Source organism: Stegodyphus dumicola, chromosome 7 (genome assembly GCF_044657685.1).
Source record: "Stegodyphus dumicola isolate Sdum_Otavi_A_Nest chromosome 7, ASM4465768v1".
Classification (NCBI taxonomy): domain Eukaryota; kingdom Metazoa; phylum Arthropoda; class Arachnida; order Araneae; family Eresidae; genus Stegodyphus; species Stegodyphus dumicola.
In genome coordinates this window covers 196,113,808-196,138,799 of record NC_140774.1, presented here as the reverse complement: position 1 = coordinate 196,138,799, position 24,992 = coordinate 196,113,808, and the positions used below count along the sequence as shown (strand labels likewise).

The following is a 24,992-nucleotide window of genomic DNA, read 5'->3' as shown; positions in this document are numbered from 1 at the left end:
CCATAATCAAAGTGAATGTTTAAATTTTCAAATGTTTTTGCCATAATTTTTGTTTCATTGAAATTCAAAGACTAAAGAACTCAAAAGTTCATTTTCATCATATTACGATCTTTCATTTTTGAAAAAGGAAGAAGTGCTAGTCGGACTGCTTTAAAAATTTCTAGTTGCTTCCAATGACATGGTTTAAAGGTGGCTTAAGCATGGAAATTTCAGCCTTCAAGATGATGCCTTCTCTGGACAGCCATCCTCTGTAAACAAAGATCTGATAAAAGTAGCTATCCCTGAAAATCCAGATTATACGCTTCAGGAGATAGATACATTAACTATTTCAAAAAGTATAGTACATGATCATTTTAAGACAATTGGGTCTGTAAACCATTATAACATATGGGTACCTTATATTTCAACAGAGCAGAATTTGCTTGCTCAAATTTTAGCATGCAGTTCTTTGCTGAAAATATATATAAAAGCACCTTTTTTAAATGGCTCATTATCGGAGATGATCAAGTGTATATTCAAGTGTAATATTACAAGGAAAAGATAATGGGATAAGCCAAAAGAGCTTCCTTTAGTAACATTGCGAGGGGGGCAAAATCCACAACTTTGTGTATAGTGGGACTGCAAAGGAATTGCATGTTATGTATTTTTGTGACAAAATCAAATAAAAAAAATAAGGAAAGTACTCAAATGCCAGTCTTAAAAGCAGAAATGGAAGTGAAGTACCTGACTAATTGTCAAAATTGTTATTTCCCATCGTGAGTGCTTCGTTCCACATTTGATTGAATGTCTAAGATTTATTTAGTAAGGCTAGGATGATTTATGTTGCCTTCCATATTCACCAGAACTTGTCACCTGAGATTTTCATTTTTTCAGGTCATTTCAAAGTTCTCTGAATGGCCTAGAGCTCACTTCTTTTGAGACTGTCAGTCAATAATAAAAAAATATTGATGAATTTACATTTAATTTTTCATTGGCATAATGCAGAAAAATTTTGTCAATATTTTTTTGCAAAAATTGAAACAAATGCATCACTTTTGATTTTAGAATTAGTGTGAATAACCCATTAATGATATATATTGCAGCTTTGACATCGTCAATGGAAAGTTCATTTTCTGTGTTCAGTTTCATGCGCAACAGAAGAATCTTTAGCATTTTTCACTTTAATTTTTATCATTACAGAAACATGTTGACCACATCACTCAGATTTTTGCATGCAACGCTGTTATCTTGTATTACATTCTGGAAATTTTGAAGTGCCATTTTTTTCTGCCTAGCCAGCACTGTTTTCATTATCATCTTCAACATCTTTTTCTAGACCAGCATGCAGAAAACAGTTTAGGATGGTTGAATCTATAACATTTATCTATCTTCTATGTATTGAGAATGTATCTATGTATCTTGTATTGAGAAATGAAATGTTATTTGCCATATTTCTCCAAAATGCTTAAAATTAGCTGATTTCTGTAATGGCACTTCAAGCTCTTGCCCACTTCTCCTTAGGCTGCAAAATCAAAGCTGATTTTGGAAACAATAAGAAATTTTAATCCATTCTAAATTTTTGACATTGCTGCTTGCAGTACAAGTTTTCAGTCGAGAAGTGAATCTTCTGCTTTTTGTTTAAATTTTTTATCCCACTTTCAGAACCCTTCTTAAATTAGTTGTGACATCATATATGCTTAACAATTAGAGAAATGGATTTTTCACTTTTTCTGAGCAATTTGGATTTTGAAATGTTTTTCATTAAAAGAGTCTGCATCACTTTTTAAGACTATATTTTCAGGATTTAGAACCATACTACAGACTTTGCCGTCCATTGGTTGATTGATCATTGGGACACTGTTATTGCCAAGTAAAACTTCTGTTATATCATCTTCTTTTATTATAATTTTTCTTCTCCATAAATTCCATTAATTGGAAAAATCTTTCTTTTTGTTTGTGATATCTAAAAACCTTGTGATATCTTTTTGTTTGTGATATCTGAAATTTGCAGCTATGCTTATATAGTTAATGAGCATCTGCTATACACTGTTCGTGATGTATGATGAGATTGGCAGGATGTTGTCTTGCTTTTATTGCTCGCTGATAAGGTTAAGCCAGATTTATATTAGTTATTTATTACATTTATTCCTATTTCCCATTTCATCCTATTACTTATGCCATGCTTATATAAAGGTTATACAGGGCTGACGCTAGACATTTTGTGGCCTGGTGCATTCTCCGTGGGTCCGAAATTGTGCTGCCAAGTGCCTCCCAAAATCCAAAAAATTTTTCATGCCCAGTGCTTTCCCTTAATTTTGTTGCTTTGTGCTTCTCTAAATTCTAAACATTTTCCATTCAGGTGAGGCTGCACCAGCTCTGTCATCAGTCCTGGGCTTAACTAATAAATCAGTTATTCTCAATTCACACAGCATGAAATGTAATCTTTTTGCCTACAAGTATCATGTACAAAATTTATTTTTTACAAATGGAGAGAAATTTCTTGTCAGCACACTCGGTGTTTTGTAGTGCAATTAGATAAAGTCTGTGATCATCACCAAATGTAATAACAACATAAAAGGTTACCATGCTCTCTGGTATCCAATTACTACGACAGTCATGCAGTTGTAAAAAAAAAAATTAATAAATGGTGATTCGCCAGTTTGGCATCAGTACTCAAGTGAAATTAAGAATCAGGTCTCTCCACATAGTTCATTATGAAAAAATATCAAATGCGCAACCATAAAGCATTTAAAAATAAAATTAAAATAAATAAATAAATAAATAAAAAGGTTGTTTGTGATCCAAATTTCAAACTTAGTACTGTATGTTGTTTACATGATCAGAAACTAAATAAAAGTATAAGGGTGAGTCAAATGAAAATGAGCCAATGCGAATATATGACAAACAGAGTACTTTATTTAAAGGTAGTCTCCATGAACATTGAGACATTTATCCCATTGACAAATGAGCCGCGTGATCCCCGTCTCTTAAAACTCCTTGGGCTGTCGATTCAAAAAGTCTGTAACCGACTCCTTCACGGCGTCGTCCGATACGAATCTGATACCCTTGAGATGTTTTTTCAGTTTCCCGAAAATGTGAAAGTCGCATGGCGACAAATCTGGGCTGTATGGAGGATGTTGCAGCGTGTCCCACTTGAACTTTGCCAGTTGTGGCTTAACCACATCAGTGACGTGGGGACAAGCATTGTCGTGTAGCAAGATCACACCATTCGTCAATCTTCCAGGTCGTTTGTTCTTGATTGCGACACGCAGCCGATCCAGCGTTGCACAATATTGCGAACTATTGATAGTCTCTCCACATTTAGCAAATTCAATCGGTAATGGCCCCTGACGATCGAAAAAAAAAGTCAATAGCACCTTTCCCGAGGAAATGACAGCCTTTGCTTTCTTCGGGGGTGGTGAATTCAAATGTTTCCACTGTAAGCTTTGCCGGCGTGTTTCAGGTTCGTAGTGGTGGCACCATGATTTGTCTCCGGTCACAATTGCAGACAAGAAGTCGTCACCCTCATTGTGATACCGGATGAGATGAGTCAAAGCAGCGCCGAACCTCTCCATCTTCTGGTGGTCGTTCAAAATCTTGGGCATCCATTGAGCACACAAAAGCCGATAACCGAGATGATCATGAATTATGGTGTGAACCGAACCGTGACTGATGTTCACACGCTCTGCCAGTTCATCGATGCTTATCCTCCGTTCTTGTCTAATCAGCTCATCAACCTGTGCAATTGTGTCGGGGGTGATTGCAAAGTGGCTTTGACCCGGTCCTGGATCGTCTTTGCAACTTTCACGTCCTTCTCTGAACTGTTTGCTCCAACGCTTCACAGTGGCCAATGCGATGCAATGTTCACTATACACAGCAGTCATATGGCGACTAATTTCATGTTGGGAAACACCTTAAGCTGTCAAAAACCTGACCACACCACGCTGTTCCTCTTTTGGAGCGTCCATTATGTCACGCTACCGTCTTCAACACAGTGTAAGAGCGCCTTAAAGAACTTTAACCTCACACTTTCGGGCCACTTTCGTAAATGAAGGCTGTCTCTGTGCTACGCGCATGCGCCGCAGATGATGGACCGAACCATTCTTGCTGAGGAGGGGTTGGCTCACTTTCATTTGACTCGCCCTTATAGTACATTTATTTTATTTTGAATTATTAATAAGATCATGTATATGGTATGTTTAAACTGCTGGAGCTAAGCCTGTTTATGTTATTAAGGAAGACATGCTAAATTTCATTCTGACTATAAAGTCTATTCATTAATATTCTGTTAAAACTGAATTCAGAAGATTCATCACAAGGTTATTTTAATCATTTCTGGCTTTTCCTTCATGAAAGTCTGGCTAGTTTGAGTCTTCCATTGAAAAGTATTCACATAAATCTTCAATAAAATTCGGCCATCAGCAACAGAGCAATAAAATTGCTAAACGCTGGTAGCTCACTTCAGTTCAGTCTGGCGAATGGGCTGCCTGCATGGGAGTTTTCATGGTCCTCTGGTATAATGTGAATAAGAGCCACTTTCTCTTTAAAAAAAAAAAAACTTACGGAGTGATCACAAGATTAGTAATAAAAGTGTGGAATCTGCACTAGCAATTTTGCTCTTTAGAATTTATCATTAGTATTTTTGACTGGGAAGTTGTGTGCCAAAAACAAAGCAGATACATAAATAACTAGCCTGTAAATAAAAAAAACACTATGCAATTTTTAACTGAAATTTATCTTTCAAATAACTGTTTTTCAGAATAGGATTGCCTGGAAGTGAAATTGTTTAGAATTCACAAGTAACAGAGAACAACTTTACATAGCTTCAAGAAACAATATTCACTCATAATTCTATGTACAATCTTCTAGTATGGATTTTGGCATAGTTTCTGTGTGTTTTGCAGAAATTTTAATGGAAGGCAGTTATTTAAATATAAAAACAGTCTAATAATTAAAAGGCAAATAAATTTTGTTGAAAACTATTTGTGAAATCTTAGAATCTTATTTTTTTAATCATCTCTCTCAATATTATTTGCATATTTTATAACTGGACATTTTCTGGTACCTAGTTTGCCTGTGAAGTTGAATTATGCATAGATCTGTTTTTGAACTGAACCATGGGCATAGCCAGAATCCTAGCCAAAAGAGTGCAAATGACTTGAGATTCAAAAATTAAATTTGATTTGAATATGCTCACCAGCTAACTGCAACATGAGCATTTTCATGATGTTTTGTAAATATCCGTGTAAGATGAATATGAGACAGTTTATTTGAAAATCTTCCAAGAAGACATCCCTTCCCTTAAATAAGTAATAGACCCAAATACTACTCCCACTGCTTAAAAAGTTTAATTTGGGGAGTCATTTTTATTTGGTGAATATAATTCAACTTCTTTTGCTTTTAATATTGAAAGATAATGTTAAAAAAGAATTTATTTTATGCATTTTATTGCAGTATAATTGTTTTCAAAATTAATTAATTCCATGCATGGTGCCTTGCATGACATCACAAATAATGCCATATTTTCATAACCAGGTTCTGGTTTATATATAATAAATTTTTTAATTATTGTAATTTTACAAATGGCAATACTGAACTTTTTTACAGGTTTTCCTTTGTGTAAATTTCTGAGCTTATATCTAAATTTTATTACATTAGTTCTTTTCCTACAGTAAATTATGTCATGATTTTTTTTTTTTTTTTTTTTGTCTTGTTAAAATAACCCAGTTTCTTTATTAAGAGATTTAGTTAAGGGAAAAAATATTTCATAGTTTAGGTTAGGTTATTTGAATATGGCAAAGCATACAGGGGCTGCCTACCTTAGAGGAGAGATGTCGTTGTGTAAGACTTTCTAAGGGAAACTGGCTCTTATTTACATTACATATTAAGAAACCAAGTAAACCAACCATGTAGAATATTTCTTATCCAAGAGATTAATGGAATATAATTATGGTATTAAAATTAGGAACTTGCATTTTATTAGTATTTATACACTACCCGACATTGAAAATACATCACCAATAAGGAGTGGCCCGAACTTCATGCTAATTTCAGGATAGACACATGTCACTGAGTTATGCGAATGATGTGAATTGCGAAATTGTCCAGTGCACATTGAAGAAGATATGAGGGAAGGAATCTCCAGAATATTCAGTTTTCGTGCCGTTATGTTTGCATTTTTGGTATATTTTCACAAATGTTGAGTATTAATACAAAATTGAAGAAAACTATGTATCTTGGATGTTTCATATTTGTTTTGATAGTTCATCTCTAACAAATATCTTTCAGAATTTTATAAATTTTGCTTTTGAAATATTTTTGTGACTTAATAACAATTATGAAAGTGATTTGCTACCAGACCGACAAACTTGTAGGGTGTGTAGCGGCTGCAGAGATGACTCGGAATCACATAGGAATGCAGAGTCGCAAATGCTGTAGTTGCAAGCTATGGTGCAAAGAAGCGGGAAAAAAAGAATAGAAACAGCAACACATTAATGGGACAGAAAACATTTTATTGAAAAGTTGTATTCTTGTCTCATAGGACACATGTAATAGCAGAGAATCCCAGGCCATCATCAACAGAGGCAGTTCCAGCAGACTGACGGTTTTATGAGGAGCATGGTGATTGGACTGAGAAGAGCAGGTTGGTCCATATAGCAAATAGCTGACACACACCTGGACACATCCACAGTTCACCGGCTGTGGTGACGATGGTTGGAATAAGGAAATGTGGCAAGTTCAAGGGGTGCAGGTGTAGCCAGAGTGACATCAGCACGTGTGGATCGATCCATCCGCCGACAAGTAGTGACCCACCCACAAGCCATTTCTACCTCCATTCTGCAGCATGTTCCCATATTGACCAGAATCATTTGCCATTGATTGATGGCTAGTGACATGGCTTCCATTAAGAAGACTACCGTTGTCTCCACGTCATAGACATCAACGTCTGCAATGGTACCAAGCTCGAGCGATGTGGATGATAAAATGGTACAGGGTTGTGTTCTCAGATGAGCCACGCTTCTGTTTCTGCAATGATAGTCACTGCATAGGAGTCTGGAGACAATTCCATGTCACCCCTAGTTCGTATTCAGGGCACTATGACAGTCCAATGATATGTGGATGATATACTGTGAGCGGTGACACACTTCTATCTTCAGGGAGTGCTCAGTAACCTCTATCAGCAGGATAAGGCCCGACCACACACTGCTCTCATCAGCCAATGTGCTCTGCAAGATGTACAGATGCTTCCCTTTCCACCATTCTCTTCTGATCTCTCATTTGCGATGTGATTGGATGCCATTTGAGAAAAAGCATTGCCACATTCAAAATATGGTTGACAGTTAATGGAGAACCCTTACTCAGGATACCATGCGTAGTCTCATTCACTCTGTACTTGTTGCTTCATGTATCGCCATCTAAGGTGGTTCTACAATCTACTGCACCAATGCTGTCCTCACTTTGTATTATGCATATCATTTTGAAGTAAATATCACTTATTCTTTGTTGCTGTTCTCGCTCTGTATTAAGCATATCATTTTGAAATAAAGATCACTTATTCTTCGTTGTTGTCTCTCTCCGTTTGTCGAGTTTCGTCATTTTCTAGCCACTCCATCTTGGTGTTGCATTTTTATTGTCGGGTACTGTATATTAAGGAAGTTAAAAGTATCACCTGGACCTCGAATTAATATTAATCTATGTCCAAACATACAAGTTACTTTGTTTTATAAAAAATTGAATTTAAAACTGTATTTTAAATGAATTTAACCCACTGTAGAAAATTTTATAACTAAGTATAAGATTGTAAATCAAAATGTGTATTTGAGCCACGTCTGCAAACTTTATCTGAAATAAAAATTTTATTTTAAATGAATTTATTTTACTACTGCAAACGAGATATTTTGTTATTAGAAATTTAAAAATTACATCCAGTTTAATTATATAACTTAGTTTCTGTCATGTATCTTTTGCAGAAATAAGACATTAAAAGGATGTTATTTTCTGTACGTGTATTTAAAAAGGATTATGAAAATTAAGAAAGAAATCTTTTACAAAGGTATTTAAAAATTTCACTATGGTAGCTTGTAAAATTGATATTATAAAACATTAATTTGTTAATGTTACCATCACCACCATCAAAAATCTGTCTTGTGTGCTTGTTTTTGCATAGAAACTCTAATTCTAAAAATTGCTAAAAAGGAAGTATTGTAATTGTGAAAAAATTCGGGTATCATAATTTCAGCGAAAATATCCATTTTAACCACTATTGAATGCAATTTAACAATGTTTTTGCATGGCATCTGTTTTTCCTCCCAAAATTTATAAAAATGATCTTAAATGTATTCTGAAGAGATTTTTTTCGTAGCGTCTGTGTTTACTTACGTATGGTATCTCGCATAACTCAAAAACGAGTATCCTCAGAACGTTGAAATTTTGTATATAACATGTAGATGTGCACCTCCTATTTTGTTAGCAATCGGCCACATTAAAAGTATATAAATATATATATATGTCCACTTTGTTATTCGGCTCAGTGAGCTCAGTTTTTACTACAAACTAAAAAGGAAGTATTGTAATCGCGAAAAGTTCCAGGCAACATATTTCAAAGAAAATATCCATTTTGATCGCTATCGAATGCAATTTAACGATGTTTTTGCGTGATATCTGTACGTACGGACAGAATAAGAGACTCGTTTCCTCCAAAAAAATTATAAAACTGCTTTAAAATTAATTCTGTAGAGAATTTTTCGTGGCATCTGTACGAATGTATGTACGTACGTATCTCGCATAACTCAAAAACAAGTAGTTTCAGAACGTTGAAATTTTGTATATAGGACTGCTATAACATGTAGATGTGCACCTCGTATTTTGGTTGCAATCGGCCGCACCAAACGTACATAAATATATTTATATATATATCCACTCTGTTACCTGGCTCAGTGATCTCAGTTTCTTTACTCTTATGTGTTTGTAAATTGTACATTTTTTGCTTTAAAAATGATAGAATTATGTTGTTTTTATCTTCTGGTTAAGGTTTTTATGCCTTTAGTAAATCTGTATGCAATATTTTTACAATTATCAACAATTTTAAAGTTCTTCAAGTGCCGCTAAGCCTTTCTTGATGGCGACCATTGATTGTTTACATTTGAAACAGCAGACTTGTTGCCAATCTAGAGAAACTTAGCTTCGCAACAACAAAGATAACGCCTTCATTTATTATTGCCAAATAAATCATGCCTAATGTTTTCTGGAATTTTTTCGAGGAAATAAGTGTGAGTTTTTATGTATTTTTGCCTTCTCGCGAAGTGAGAACAGAATTAATTGAATGAGAAATACTCAATCGTCTGTGAAAAACTGTTTCTTTTTTGTTTTGTTTGCTTAATTTCTTTTATACATAATTCTAGCTTTATTATAGTATTTTAATAGAACATGTGGCAATGATTAGATAATTCTATTCTTTAAATGATATAAATTTTGCGCATTATGAGTTATAATATGAACGAAATATAATACTGTTAAGTGAATCTAGCACCAGAGTGTCGCTATGATTAACAAATACTAGAGTTAATTTTAAAGAATGCATCTATTCTATTGTGGTTTATGTGCTGTCGGCGAAGTAGATTTAATTCAATCCAATAAGTTTAAATGAAATGCAAGGAAAAAATGCGCATAATTTAATATTTCGTAGAAGGAAGTCATGTGGTGTACACATCAGATTTTTTTATTCTTATGTTGGTAAATTGCGCATTTTATGCTTTAAAAATGAATGCAGTAAATCTGCATGCAGCATTTGTAGAATTATCAACAATTTAATAGTTGTTTAAGTGCGGCTAAGCCTAATTATTTTTATTTTATCATAGCAGTCATATTTGTTTACATTTGAAACTTAGCAGTATAGGATATTTTGTTGGCAATCTAACTATCATCTAACAATCAGAGAAGCTAGGCTGTGCAACAACAAAGATCGTTTTAGTCAACGAAATCATGTTTAATCTATTCTGGAATTTATTCAAAGAAGTAATTAAGATTTATTCGTAATTTTTAATATCGATATTTTGAGTTTTTATGTATTTTTACCTTCTTGTGAAGTGAGAACAGAATTAATTGAATGAGAAATACTCAATCGTCTGTGAAAAACTGTTTCTTTTTTGTTTTGTTTGCTTAATTTCTTTTATACATAATTCTAGCTTTATTATAGTATTTGAATAGAACATGTGGCAACGATTAGATAATTCTATTCTTTAAATGATATAAATTTTGCGCATTATGAGTAATGATATGAACGAAATATAATACTGTTAAGTGAATCTAGCGCCAGAGTGTCGCTATGATTAACAAATACTAGATTTAATTTTAAAGAATGCATTTATTCTATTGCGGTTTATGCACTGTCGAACCTCTTCAAAGTACTGAATCAATTGATTGAAAAATACTGAATCATTTATGAAAAACTGTTTCTGTTTGTATTCCTTTTATACAATACAAAGTCCGAAATCTGGGCTCGTCGGGACTTCGGCGATTCCGGTTTTGGGAGTTTTCCGGATCATCAATTTAAATCTGGTAAGATGGCATGCAGAAATTATACAATTAAAAATACGAAATCGTAATTTGTGAAATAAAGAACAATTATGATATAACGGGTATCAAAATTTACAAAAAAAAAAAAAGTTTAATATTTAGTTGTTTGCATTATTAAACATTTCTTTCCTTTTTCTTATGTCATATAGAGTGGACTTTCCAATGCCATACTCCTCACATAATTTTGAGACGGATATGCCTTCATCCATTTTTTGCAGCAATTTCACTTTTTGTTTAATGGACATCGAAACGTGGTTTCGCTTTATAGATCCTTTGGCAGCTCCAGAATTGGAAATTCTTTTCGACATAATCGAAAGTTCAAGCTTAATTTTTATAAAATTGCTGTAATAATAACAGTCTGCAAAAAAATAATAAGCTGGATCATATTACAAGATTAAGGAGCAGTGCAGTCTGCTACATTAATTGAAATGCCTTAGAATCAGTAAAGATAATTTTAGCCTAGCTTAATAGTGCCTGTTATACATTATTGGCTGTGTGTCAGAAGATTAGCGACGAAAGGCAAGTTGTTTCGCTAGATTTTGTATGCAACAGGAGCAGCTTGCTGCGTACTGAATTAAGTTGCATATTGAACTTTGGATCCCAGTGCTTTCCTTAAATCATAAAAATCTTCTCATCCCTTAATTTTGCCGCTTGGTGCTTCCCTCAATTCCAAAAATTTCATCTTACGTAAATTCTGCTGCCGCTTCTGGATTTATGGTGAATAACATAGCAGTTATTCTTAATTAAAATAGCACTAAATGTAATTTTTTGGCCTATGAGTTTCATTAACAAAATCTATTTTTAGCATATGAAAAGATTTTTTTTTTTTTTTTTTTTTTTTTTTTTTTTTTTTTTTTTTTTTTGAAAGTTTCCTCATCAACATTTCTTAGAGCATTTAAAAATCTATAATCATTGCCAAGTGTAATGTTAGCGTAAAAGGCTGCCATTCTCTTGTTATTCAATTCCTAATATAAAAAAAAAAGTTTAGACATCACTGCATGAGTTAATAGTGAAGTTGTCATGTATTGATAAACATGGGGTAATGAAAGCAAATATAATAAATCATGACTCGCCAGGTCGGCGTCAGAGCTATAAAATAGGTGAATGTTTTCGGTTTGAGATGTAATGCCAAGCAGACACTCGGCTACGGAGCAAAATTTTTAATCTCACAAATTTATGCTTACATGACTTTTTTTCATAACGATGTATTTTATTTAGTGTCTAAGTGAAATTAAGAATCGGAATTTTTAAGTGAAAATCTCCACATGCTTTATTATGGAAGGAAAAATGAAATGCGCATGCGTAAAGCATACCAAAGCTTTGAGGTTCGAATTTTAGATCATTCCGGATAATGGACGTTTGGATTTCGGACTTATTTAAATAGAACATGTGACAACGATTAGATAATTCTGAATGTAAAAAAAAAAAAGTATAATTTAATATTTCATACAAGGAAGTAATGTGGTGTACACATCAGATTTTTTTAACTGTATTCTGTATTTTACAATTTTTAATGAAATTGTTTTGAGTTTTTATGCCTTGCTGTGAAGTGTTAATTGAATGAGAAATATATATCTAATGAAATTTTTAAATGAAATGCAGCAAAAAATGTGTATAATTTATAAGGTATATCTCCCATTTTCCTAGCGTGTCTTCGTGGTGTAGTGGTTCTGCACGCTGGGCCAGTATTCCAGAGGTCCGTGATTCAATTCCCGGCGAAGGCGGTTGCTAATTTTTCATCTCTCTGGCTTTTCCAATTAACCTAATATCTCTAGAAATTTAATAGATGTGCACCATCTATTAAAACTATACACATTTTTCATTATCAAATTAGATTTTTTAAATTAATCTAAACTTAATTTAAATGTTTTATTTATGTATTAAATTGCATTTGGTTCCAGAATTAAATTCCAAATTTTGCTCGCTGTCATGTTACACAGCCATACATCGTCATATTGATTAATAATAATTTTATATATATTTTAAAATAGAGTAAGTATATATAAATAATAATATAGAGAGAAAGAGAAAACTTGATGCTGCTCTAAAATTTTATTAGGTTTCATTTTCAATGCAGATTTGTTACTCGATTGGAGATTATTCGATTTTGCATATTTTGTATTACTCTATCATTACTTTGTAGTACTTTTTGCTATTTAATTTCTTAATATATCATAAAAATTGTTTATATCAATTTATAAAAATTAATTTAGTTTACATTTTTATCAAAATTGAAAGTAATAATTTACTTGGGATTAAATAAATGATGGTAACTGATAATCCTGCGATCGTAACCCAATAAGTGTATATGCATTCAATACCAATAAGTGGTATTTTTGTTTCATTAATAACTAACTTCATTTCATATTTTCGTGACCTACGAGTAGGATTCCAAAAATTTTTTTTCAGGTTATGTGTTGTAACCTGAATGTTATATGCTGTAAAATGGAGCGACATAAAAAAAAAAAAAAAATTCAGTACCATGTTTTAAAATATCGATGTTTGAGATCTGGCTAGAAAAAATGAACATTTTTGGTTGCAATCTGCCGATCCAAACATGTATATTCACACTATGTTATCTAGCTTGGTGAACTAAGATTTGGTATCTTGGTAAACTGTGCATTTTTTGCTTTAAAATCGATTGAATTATATTTTTCTGTTGTTATCAATAGTAATTATTAGCTACTTAAACAATTTAAAAGGGTGTCAAGGGTTCATTTGTTTGCATTTGAGAATCTTAGTAAGATAGTAAATTAAGTCAGTTTTGCACCAACTCCTGTGTCTTTTTGCTGAGTGACACCAACAGTAAACTTTCAGTTTTGTGCCCTGAAAAATTTTGCTGCTGGCTCAATTTCTTGGCCTTGTAACTTTTTTACTGTATCTGGTGGTGGTTCTTTATTTTACAATTTTTAAAGATGCTTCGAGATTTTAGATATTTTTAATTACATACCCGCTGGCTGAATTCCTAGTCTTTGGATAGGATATCTGATTTTAATTGTGAAAATTGTATCTGGTTTTTCTGCATTTTAATATTTGTAATGAAGGAATGCAATGAACTGGAAGTTGATCTGTCAGCACTATCCTTATCTTCAGTGCAGATGTTTTTATTTTATTTGGCTTATAATTCCTTACTAAATGTAGTATTTCATCTTGATGTACTCCATCTTTGATATGATTTAAATCAAATTCCTCGTCATTATAAATATCACGAATACACATCAAATAGTAACTTTTCTGGTTGCAATTTTTTAATTTCAACTATGCGTAATGTATGCTTTATGCGTACGCACGTTGAAAGAAATGTTTAATAAACTAAACAAATAAATATTAAGCTTTTTTTTTTTTTTTTTTTAATTTTGATACCCTTTAGATCATAATTGCTCTTTATTTCATAAATTAAGGTTTCATATTTTTAATTTTATAATTTCTGCATGCCATCTTACCAGATTTAAACTGATGATCTATAATCCGGAAAAACCAATAATTCGGAATCGCCGAAGTCCCGACGAGTCCAGATCAAAGACTTTTGACTGCAGTACTAAAATGGTTCTTCTGTCATTCTATTGTCAAATTTATTAATTCAGTTCTTTATCTATAAGAAATGGCAATTAAGGAAGACAGTTAATACTCAAAAGTATTTGCAATGTAATATGATCACTTTTGGATTATGTACTTTAATACATTCTAATACATTGCAAGTGCACTGTTTCATATAATCTGTGTGTTTGCGCTGCTCATAAGCTGTTTAAAATGTGGTTTTGGCAACAGTTTTTCATTCAATGCTTTGTATACTGGACTGCTGATTGTTGATAAAATGCTGCCCCCCCTTTTTTTTTTCTTCATATTTGGGCACACAGCATGCACATTGCAATCTTGTTATTCTGACGCGCATGTGTTTCACGAGGCACGTATTTTGTTATATGAAAAAGTCAGAGGAAGGCTGGCCGCTAGTAAATTATAAATGATTCACATTTATATAACAGTGATAGAGAAAGATACAACCACAAATTTGCTATTGTATTGAATATTTTCAATCATTTAAAAATTTTGAATATTATGCAATTATTGTACTTTGAAGAGGTAGCTTCTTATTACAGTAATAAAGCATTGTTGTAGTTATATGTTTTACTGAAGGAACTCTATAAAATAGAAGTACTGCAGCATTACACTAGCACAACTTACATAAGTGATTACATCAACATCATAATGTCACTTCACATTAATATCACGACACTACTACTTCCGGCTAATAATTTTCCTTCCCTCGCAAGAGAACTATTGTGATTAGAATTTGAATATGTTAAATCAAAATAAATGGGTTGTTGTTATTTATGAGTTAAAAAATCATTTGATAGTAAAACGAATACTGTTCAGTTGGTGCTGTTCTTTAGTATGATTAATACGAGAATCCTACAGAAAATAATATGAGAAACAAAATATAACTTCAAACTAAGAGGAGAATACTGCATTTGTTAAAAGGTAAGTGTTTGTTTTTTATTGTATTATTTATTTATTTTATTTTCCTTTCTCATTTTGAATGTATTCTGTGTTTTAGGTTCTCATGTTCTTAAGTTCTTATTTCAAGTTTCAAGTGCGTTTATTTGCTACTGAATGAAGGAGAAGAAAATATAATATTGTTATATGTTCAACATTCGCCATTAGTACATAGTGAATGTCGACATTGACCGGCAGAAATAAGAGTATTTGGAAAATATTTCGGACATACACCAAGAGACTATGTGAATGTTGACATTCACCGGTGAAAGTCGATATTCTCCAGATTTTGGTCTTTCACCGTAACATATATATATATATATATATATACAACTTTCTTACCGAATTTTGTGTCGATCAAAGCAGTATTTGTTGATTTTTTTGCATTTTACATCTTTGTGCATAACTTTTGGAAGTGAGTATTTTGACAGCTGAAATAGTTGGTAACCTTTCGTACTTTATCGAAAATGTAAAAATGCTGTTATAATTAAATTTCCCCTATAAACAGCTGTATTCGCAGCCATACAAGAGATGTGCTTGCAGAATTTCGAAAAAAATTTTTAGTTCCAAAATATGCCCATTTTTGGGGAAAACATGAAATTTAACACAATAATCGAGAAAAGCTGTCAGTTGCACAGCCACACCACGAATGAGGCATTAGCGCATGATATTGATAGGGACAACCTACAACGTTTCTCATCCACAGTCGGTTTTCTTAACAGAATGATTGTTGATTGGTCATGGAATATTGTGTGGAACAACAAGGCAGAATTGTTGCATTTGGGCTAAAATTTCCCTAAAATCTCCAAAGGTACAAATACAAATTCACGCCGACATTCATCCTTGGGCTATTCTTCTCTGAGGAAATCGGTGAACGTGGTACACCTGTCACATGTTTCGTATGTGCCATCGGTACCATGAGATGCTGCAGGCGATTGCTGTGCCGCAACTACGGCAAAGCCAGGTCCTTACGTCGACCATTTTCATGCAGGATGGTGCACACATATCTATGGATCCGTGAAGGTGCTATTCCTCCGATGTGTTATTAGCTGCTTCTTTCCTAATCCATGGTTACCACATTAACCAGACTTAACTGCGTGCGAGAGAGTCGAATGACTTGAAGAACTCCACAGCTTCACAACTGATCAATTACGATTTGCTATTAAACTCTTACACTGTTCATCGACTTGAAATTTTGCAGGTGAATGATCACTTTTCCCTACATCGTTCTACATTTACATCACTTAATTTAGCTTGATGACAAGGTGATCAGAAATTAGTTAATATTGTTTCTATATTCCGTGGTCGTTTATTGTGGTAATTTATGAAAGGTAGCTAGCTATGTGTTAAATTTCCTGTTTTTTCGAAATGGTGCCTTGTCGTTGTAGAACTAAAATTTTTTTTAAAAAATTTTTGTGAGCGCATCTCATGCGAGACGTGCACCGTATTCCAGATACAAAATTTCGTTGTAGTCTGTTTGATGTAAGATGTCATTTATAGAGGACGTTTAATCATAACCACTCGGTATATGGAGAAGACAGAACGCCAGTCCCAAACCTGGTTTGCAAATTTCAATCCAACAGTTTTTATCTTGAAGATGCACCATCTTCCGGAAGGTGGAGTTGAAGCTGATAGAGCTGAAGGGGAGGAACCCATATGTTGAGATTTGACATTAAACATAGGCATTTCAAATGATTAAGTGGCCGAATTTGATACATTTAATCTCTCACCAATCATACAAGTTGCTATTCGCCGGTTTGAAACAATTAATGCATTTATTCAACTTCATCAGCTTTAATTCCAGAATCAAGGTCAAAACCGGCGGACCAAATTAAATTATTTCGAAAATGCTGCACTTTCCATATTTGAAAGGGCACCAGTTAATAGCACTATTTCAGCTGTCAAAATGTATACATATGGGTGTGCTGGGAAAAAACAAGACCATTTAGAATTCAATTAATGAGGTTAAATAGATGTTACAGAAAATACAGGGTGTTTCATAGATTATGGGAAAAACTTAAAGGGGTGGTGGAGCATACTAACATGCATTTTTTATAGGAATGTAGGGTCTAAAGTGACGGGTTAAAGCAGGAATGCAAAAAAACAATACAAGAGGAAAATGTGTTTATGCACAAAATCAGCGTAAAACACTTCGTTGTAGCAATTCGGTATTCACAATAAATGTTCGAAATTGCAACCACCAGCACTAAATACATACTTGGTAACGTCGCAGAAGAGATCGACGAACATTTTAAAAAATGACAGGCATTTCGTGCATGCTTGCAGCCGCAATGGATAGTCGTGCAACGAGGTCCTCCAGTGACTCAACGGGATTCTTGTAGATGATGCTCCCATAAAAAAAATCCAAGCTGAATAAATCTGGCAAACTGGTTGGCCACCGAACGGGTCCACCACGGCTAATTTTGCAGAGGACGTGCAATAGCTCTTGTACTTGTCTCAGGCAATTCATGCACAATGTTCAACATGGATTCTTCAATACAATGTTGTCATGCACTTCTTTCACACCGGTGCAACCTCTCAAACATTGTGTGTTTCGGCATACGCCTGTTCGGAAACCGTTCCTGGTACAACCGTAACACTGCTCTACTGTTCCCCTTACCAGCACCGTACTCGAGATGCATGTCAGCTTTTTCCCTGTGTGTAAACTCACCCATCACACTCGACATCAGAGTTGCGAATGATCCTCTGATAGATTGAATCTTGGTTTGTCCAGCTCACTACTGCTGCTGCAATGCCAGCTAATCACAGCTGTAGTTCTTATTACTGTTTCCTTTTTTTAAAAAAAAAACATTTATTGTGAATACTGTATTGCTGCAAAGAAGCACTTAACCCGTCACTTTAGATCCTACATTCTATACTTAGTACACCCCACCACTCCTCAAGAAAAACCCTCTATGTGATTACATTGGGTGCTAGGCTCCAGCAAGATTAGGATTAATGAATTTTGGAAAGATTACTATCCTGATATGTACCTACAAGCTGCTCATCTATCACATATCTTCTATAGATGTAAGCTATTATTGAATCATGCATCCCCATTATACTGTTACCATTCCACAGCTTTTTGCTGTAGAGGTTACAGCTATTACACTGGGAATAAATTGGAATACTGCATTAATTACTAACGGTCTGAATATTTTACTAAGATTTGGACATCATCTTATAATGGCTGTACACCTAAATGCGTAGTTTGCGTAAAACTGCTAGAATTCTAATAGTAGCTTATGTGCAAGTTAGGAATTTTTCAACTTGCCTGTATTCACACTGAAATCTATCCGAGCTAACAGCGACATCTCACATAGCCACCAGAGTTCCAAAATTAGTTTTTCCTCACCGCAGAATGAGTTCAAAAATCTGAACCTTATGTATAATGGAATTTGTAAACATATGGAACTGACTCCATTAGCTCAGTGTGAATGCCCCTTAATGTGCATGGCAGCTCCAAAAATCCCAACACTGAATTATCTTCCGATTGGAAGCAGGTTAGAATTATTCTAGACATCAGATACTGTGACTATTTATCTAAATTTGCTTTGAAACCTGACAAGATCCACTATACCAATGCTGAAAGATTTACTACATACCAAATAGCTTTATAGTTTGAAAACATTCTGGGTTAAATCAATAAGAATTTATTCCAGAAGGTTCTCCATCTGGCATAGCACCAATTTTGTTGCCAAATGGGCAATTTCTCGCTAAATGTGCCAACCCTAAATCTGCTGTACAATGCGTAACAGTATTTTGAAGTAAAACAAATTTACATTATTTATTGACATAGCCAAGCTTTCAATTGCATTTGGAGAGACACTATAATTTACAAAATTACACAATCTGATCTTTCCAAATTACATTACTCACATCACTCCTACCTAACAGGTAGACAGACTGTCTCACATTTCAACCACATATAAAATAACCGCCAGTTATTTTAGCTGGCATCCCATTATTTAATATTTACATTCATTATTATTATTAACATTCCTTTCGCACCCAACACTACTATACTTGCAACATATGCTCATGACACAGTGATCCTTGATAAAGTTATTATCCTGATTAGTGACCTGGCTGAAATAATTGATAATCCAAGTAAATGTGGATAAAACCATTGCAGTGTTTTACAAAGAAGAAAAACATACACGAATATCTTCAATTTCACGAAATACTATTCGCAAGTTTGGAGTGTGTAAAGTACAGTGTTTTATCTATAGATAACAGGTTACTCCTTTATATAAATCTGCATCCCATGCCTCGATCAAACAGAAAACAATTACAAATGCGAAAACTCGGTTCTATGTCAAATTACCAATGCACCCTGGTGCAAAACAATGTTATCCACGAGGAACTGATTGTTGTACAACTCTGCACTTTATCTAACCACTTGGCTATTTCCATTCGCACTGTTACAAAGTTATATTTTACTTTTTCAGGATGGGGTTGTTGTTCTGTTGAAGATAATAAAAAATATGTGGACATACTGCAATAAACATAGAAGAAAACAAAAGGGTGAATTTATCTTCTAACATTGTTTCATTTACTTACTCTTAACTTCAAAATATTGTATGAGGGTGTATATTCAACACACCCTTATACAATATTGGCATACCCAGGGGCTATCATAAATTCTAAAAATTTTTCCATTGCTTAAAGCTTAGCTTGCTAACACCCATTGTGGTCACACTGGCACTAGTTAAATCCAGTAAATGCCTTTAAGCTCCATTAATTCTCACCATATATATAGTCTCATTGTAATATTCATTTAATCATAAATTACATTTATTCCAAAATTACTAAGCTTTCTGACTTGAATTTTGAATTATTAATCACATGAAGTATACATATTTTAAATTTAAAATTTAAACAACAGAGCCTCATTACTGATGATAGACTCAAGGACCAGTTCAGTTGGGACTTGGTGTTTGGCAGTCTTTACTAGACTATCTCCTTACGCATCATGAAAGTGTGCCCTTAGAATTTTAGAAATTAAGAAAGCTAAAGCAAATACTGAACGTACGTAAAATAAGAAATATAGTCGTAAGTTTATCCTAAGTAGCTGGATAATTCTTGAAATATCCATCTTATTCTTAGCTTTCTGCTAACTTCATCAAAGCAAATGCATTTTTTGTTGCTTTTATATTCTCAATATTTGCAAGTACTGAACTTAGAAAATTTCTTATCTTGTAGCCAAATGATAGCTCCTGACATCTCACGTCTGGAGGAGGTTATGATTTTTTTCTTAATTCGGGCTTCGTAGGAAGGCTTTGATTCAGTTTTAGCTTCTTTCTCATCAGGTTTAGTCAGTTGTGGGAATTCCTTTAATGTGGATGTGGGTTTCTGAGGTAGCGGCTTTCATCGAAATCTTTTCTTGTAAGCGGAACATCCACGATACAAACTAACATGAGCTTCTTTCATGTAGGATCTTCGTAGCTTTTCTAGTCCGATATACTTTTCACTTTATATATTGATTTAAATTTCATATCAGCTTCGAATTCATCTTCGCAGACGTGTATTAACATTTCATGAACTTTTCGCCAATCAATCATACTCTAGTATAATGGGAGGGGACGTTTCTTCTTATGTGGCTCCTCTTTCGACAACGTTTTCTGCAGTTTCCAGGACTTTAAATCCGTTTTCTTTTGGTATTATTACCCATGGGTTCTTCATTTGGAACCAATTTAGCCACCTTTAATTTTCTTCTGCTTTGGTAGGCTAGCCTTCATGAAGCAATCTGTTCTTCTCTAGCTATTTTCTTAAATTCTTTCACGCCCAGATCAGGTTAGTATTCACGTACATATTTTTAACAGCAATTATATCCTAGTTCTTTCATAAGTCTCAAGATCACTTTGTCATCCAGTGAATCTAAAACTTTTCTTCTATATTTTTCTCATCTTCTTTCCATGGCGGACGTAGTACTCCGTCTCTTTTTACAGAGCGAGTTGATCTTTCAGAGTCAGCCATCTCGCTTAGCTCATGATACGAATTGTTGTGTGGAGTCCTAAAAAAGGACATTTTTCATGCACCCGCAGGTAAGCACTACTGCAGTCTTCGTTGGTAAAAGTGGGAGTATTCAGAATTGCATCGTACATGTCAACGTTAACTGCTCAAATGACATGAATTTGCATTACACGTGCCATAGTTACAGATAGCAATTTGCAAGTGCTCTATTTGGATCAAAAAGACTTGCATAAAAACTTACCTCTAAAAATTTCTTATGTCCATTTACAATGCTAAAAATCAGGAAGTAGACTAATCACTTTACGAAGCTGCTGACATAAGCATGAAAAATGCAAACAAAGCATACTAAATCTTGCATATGCTTCCATAAAGTATAAAGCTGAATATGTAAACAAAAAATAGCACACATACAGCAAATGTACTGGAGAGTTATGATTCACAGCCAGATCAGCATTGTGCAAGACACTCTTATATTCGTATTCGTGGATAAAAAATCTCCGACTCTGTGCAACTGCTTCTTGATTAACTTTTTTATAACTATTTAATGGTAAGAGCTTTGCCAGACTCTACAGTCAGATGATAGTAATGAATGGAAATTAAGTTGCAACAATTTCCTCTACCCTTCTGATTAACCCAACGGAAATCAATTTCGCAAATAAATAAATAAAGGTCCTTAGAATTCCCCCTCTAAAGGGTTCTGAGGATATAATACACTCATTTATCAACTAATAGGACAAAAAAGCCACTACTGTTAACTGAAATAACACACAATATTCTGAAGTGTACTTTTCTCAATTTGTGCAACTATTTCTGCCAATAAGAGAACTATGTACCTTTCTCAAAGTGTAAAAAAAACTTTGATTAATCAATCTTCACCACCAATATCTTTACTTTTAGGTTTATTTAGTCAGTGCAAGAAAGAAAAAATATCACCCCCCCCCCAAGAAAAATAGGAGAAAGGTTTTTTTCTCTTACCTTGAGACAATGAGGGAAAGAGGAAAAAAGTAAATTTTCAAATCTTACTTTCAATGAGAAGTGATTTGACTGAAAACATTATACAAGGTTTGTTCGAAAAGGTTGGTGATTGATCTCATAATTAAAAACCGCACCGGTTAGGATCTTGCACTCACGCAGATGCAGTGAGAGAAATGTCATCTAGAGCCATCTAACGGCCATTTTACGGCAGATAAGAGGAAGTGCACGCTATGACCAGTTTAACAAAGTCAGTGTGACAAGGAGCAATGCATAAACAAAGTTTTGCTTCAAGTTAGGCAAAACGGCGCCACATGACATGTTAGTGAAAGTTTACACTCAGGAAGCAGTGAGTAAAAAGTGTGTTTATGAGTGGTTTAAACTATCTTTAAGAATGATAGCTGGCGAATTGCAGATAAGCATTGCGACACCTATCTTTAAGAATGAAAGCTGGCAAATTGCAGATAAGAGCACCATTGTACACAAACATTTGCATAAACGTAAGATGTGTGCCCGGTTTGTACTGCACTCGCTGTCAGACGAGCAAAAGTAATACCAGATGGAAACCTCTGGAGATTTTATCGGCATGCTTGACCGGAATCCGCAATTCTTGGAAACAATAATTACAGGGGATGCATCTTAGTGCTATCAATATGATCCGGAGACCAAGCGCCAATCCATGGCATTGTGTTCAACGTCGTCACCCCCTCCCAAAAAAGCTGTTTGACACAATCCAGGATCAAGACGTTGTCGATCGTCTTTTTCGACAGTAAGGGTTTGATCCATCATGAATTTGTACCTGCAATTACAATCGTCAATGTGGAATACTACGAGGGGGTTTTGAAACGGCTGCTGCTACACATACGCCGGATTCGGCTACAGTACCGGAATGGACAGTGGAATCTGCTCCATGACAATGCCTGGCCACACTCTGCGATCCGTGTAACCCAATTCCTCGACAGGTTCCAGTTTTGGATCATCCTCCATATTCTCCAGATCTGGCTCCCGTGGACTTCTTCCTGTTTTCCTGCCTCAAAGGAGTTCTGAAAGGCCAGCACTTTTCCTACATTACTGACAATGTGTGACAACGGTGCTGCGAGCCATACCGAAAGAAGCGTTTGCAGACATTTTCCAACAATTGTACACCCGATGTCAAAAGTGTATTGTTGCTAATGGCGAATACTTTGAAGGCCAGTAAAGCTACTTTGCTTGTTTCTCTTGTTTCCTTTTTTTATGGTAAAATTCACCGAATTTTTCGAACACACCTTGTAATAAACACATTGCCTGTGAAGATCCCTGAACTCAGTTAAAAGACTTATCTAAATCATCAAACTGTTAGGTTGATCTAAAGTGGCACATAAGATATTTTACCTAATTCTACCCTATAAGTTATCTTCTAACATAATCTTCCTTTTCTTCAAAAAAACGGAGAATTCCCTCGAGAGCCGCTCGAACCTTTCGAAAGGTTTTCACGCAGAAACAGGAATATACATACTACAGTTTCAGATCAACAGATTTAACTCATTGTTTTAAACACTGATAACTGCAAATTTTTAATCAGCTAAATACAACTAGAAGATTCGGCATTCAGTTGAATTATTAAAGATTTCTTTTGACATGTTATACATTAACTTTATTTAGCCTTTTAAATTGTACTTTACAACAGTAGGTTATAATGCAATCGCACATTTCTCATTTTTAAACTAACTTTGAAACAAATCTTACTAAATTAAGAGTATAAAAACAATAAACAATTATATATAATATACTATATACGTAATATTCTTCTGGTTGTATTTAGCTAATATTCAGGGCATTTCCAGAAGCTTTCGATGTGTTAGTCAAGCTGTTTCTTTCAAATGTTAATGTAATGCGGTAGCGTCTGAAAAGAATGCAGCCACTGTTCACTTTTGAAACAAATGCTCAAAAATGCTCCTGCTTATACAAGGTTCTGTTGGTGCATTGAGTTATCGCGAACGCTACTGCTAGCATCCTTTGCAAACAAAATCACGCTAGTTTCAGCTCTGTAGCAGTTGTAAGAAAACTTCGCTGCGAGTCTTTAAAATGTTTAATGTGATTGAATTGCCTGCCATGAGCGAGATACGGTATGTGTTTTTTGACTGTCAATGACAAAGAATGCTCAGGCTTTCCCTTTGTAATCACTGTTAATTTGGTGCATGGAGTTGAAACAAAAATTCGTGAGAACAGGAGATTCATGATAACCAATCTTTATTGGAACATCCCCCACGTTTCTCAGTCAGCGTGTACATAACTGACTGAAAACCTAACTAAACAATTGTGTTGTCGTTATGAGGAAGGGGATGACATATTGGGTCAAATCGTTACAGGAGATGAAAAATGAATATGCCATATCACATCTGAATCCAAGCAACAGTCGATGGAATGGCAACACACATCCTCTTCCTTCAAAGCTAGACAAACGATGGCAAAGTACAAGATTATGGTTCTGGGACTAGCGTGCTGTTTTGCTGGCGGACTCTACAGAAGCTCCAAAAAGCACTGCAAAACAAACGGCATGCTGTAAAAAGGAATTTTGCTACTCCATGACAACACAAGGCTTCGGACTACTCGAACAACTCGGCTTCTTCTGGCTGGGAAGTTTTGGACCGTGCACCATACAGCCCTTACCTTGCTTCCAGTTATTTCCACTTTCTCCGGTCCCTCAAACTCCATCTTGGCAAGATGCACTTCACTGACAACGAAGAAGTGAAAGCGGCCGTTGGCTGTCCGAGCAGGCGGCAAACTCCTTTGAAGAGGGTTTTCAAAATTTAAGTTTTAATGTGCAACAAGTGCTAACTAGGCAACTATGTAAAAAATCCTAAAATAAAGGGTTTTTTAAACAATATATTGCCATTTAAAAAAAAGGGTGGACCTTACTTAACATATATACTCTTTAAGAATAAATACAGATGTTCTGTGTGTATTAATTAATGTAAGATAAGGGTGGTATTGGTTAGCTCAGTACTAATACAATC

General features: G+C 34.5%; 1 protein-coding gene across 3 annotated transcripts in view; it reads left to right on the top strand.

Moving 5' to 3' along the window:
- Window positions 1–24,764, top strand: part of LOC118189601 (chaperonin-containing T-complex member BBS12-like) — an 85,755-nt gene extending 60,991 nt beyond the window's left edge. For 2 of the 3 annotated variants that reach the window (XM_085821198.1, XM_085821196.1), the window contains one exon: window positions 15,110–24,764. In XM_085821198.1, coding sequence (XP_085677324.1) covers window positions 15,110–15,169 — 60 coding nt within the window. In that variant the 3' untranslated portion in view covers window positions 15,170–24,764. Of the gene's footprint in view, window positions 1–7,949; window positions 8,033–15,109 lie in introns of all 3 variants that reach the window. The other variant, XR_015042306.1, reaches the window with a different exon arrangement.
- The last annotated feature ends 228 nt before the right edge of the window (window positions 24,765–24,992 follow it).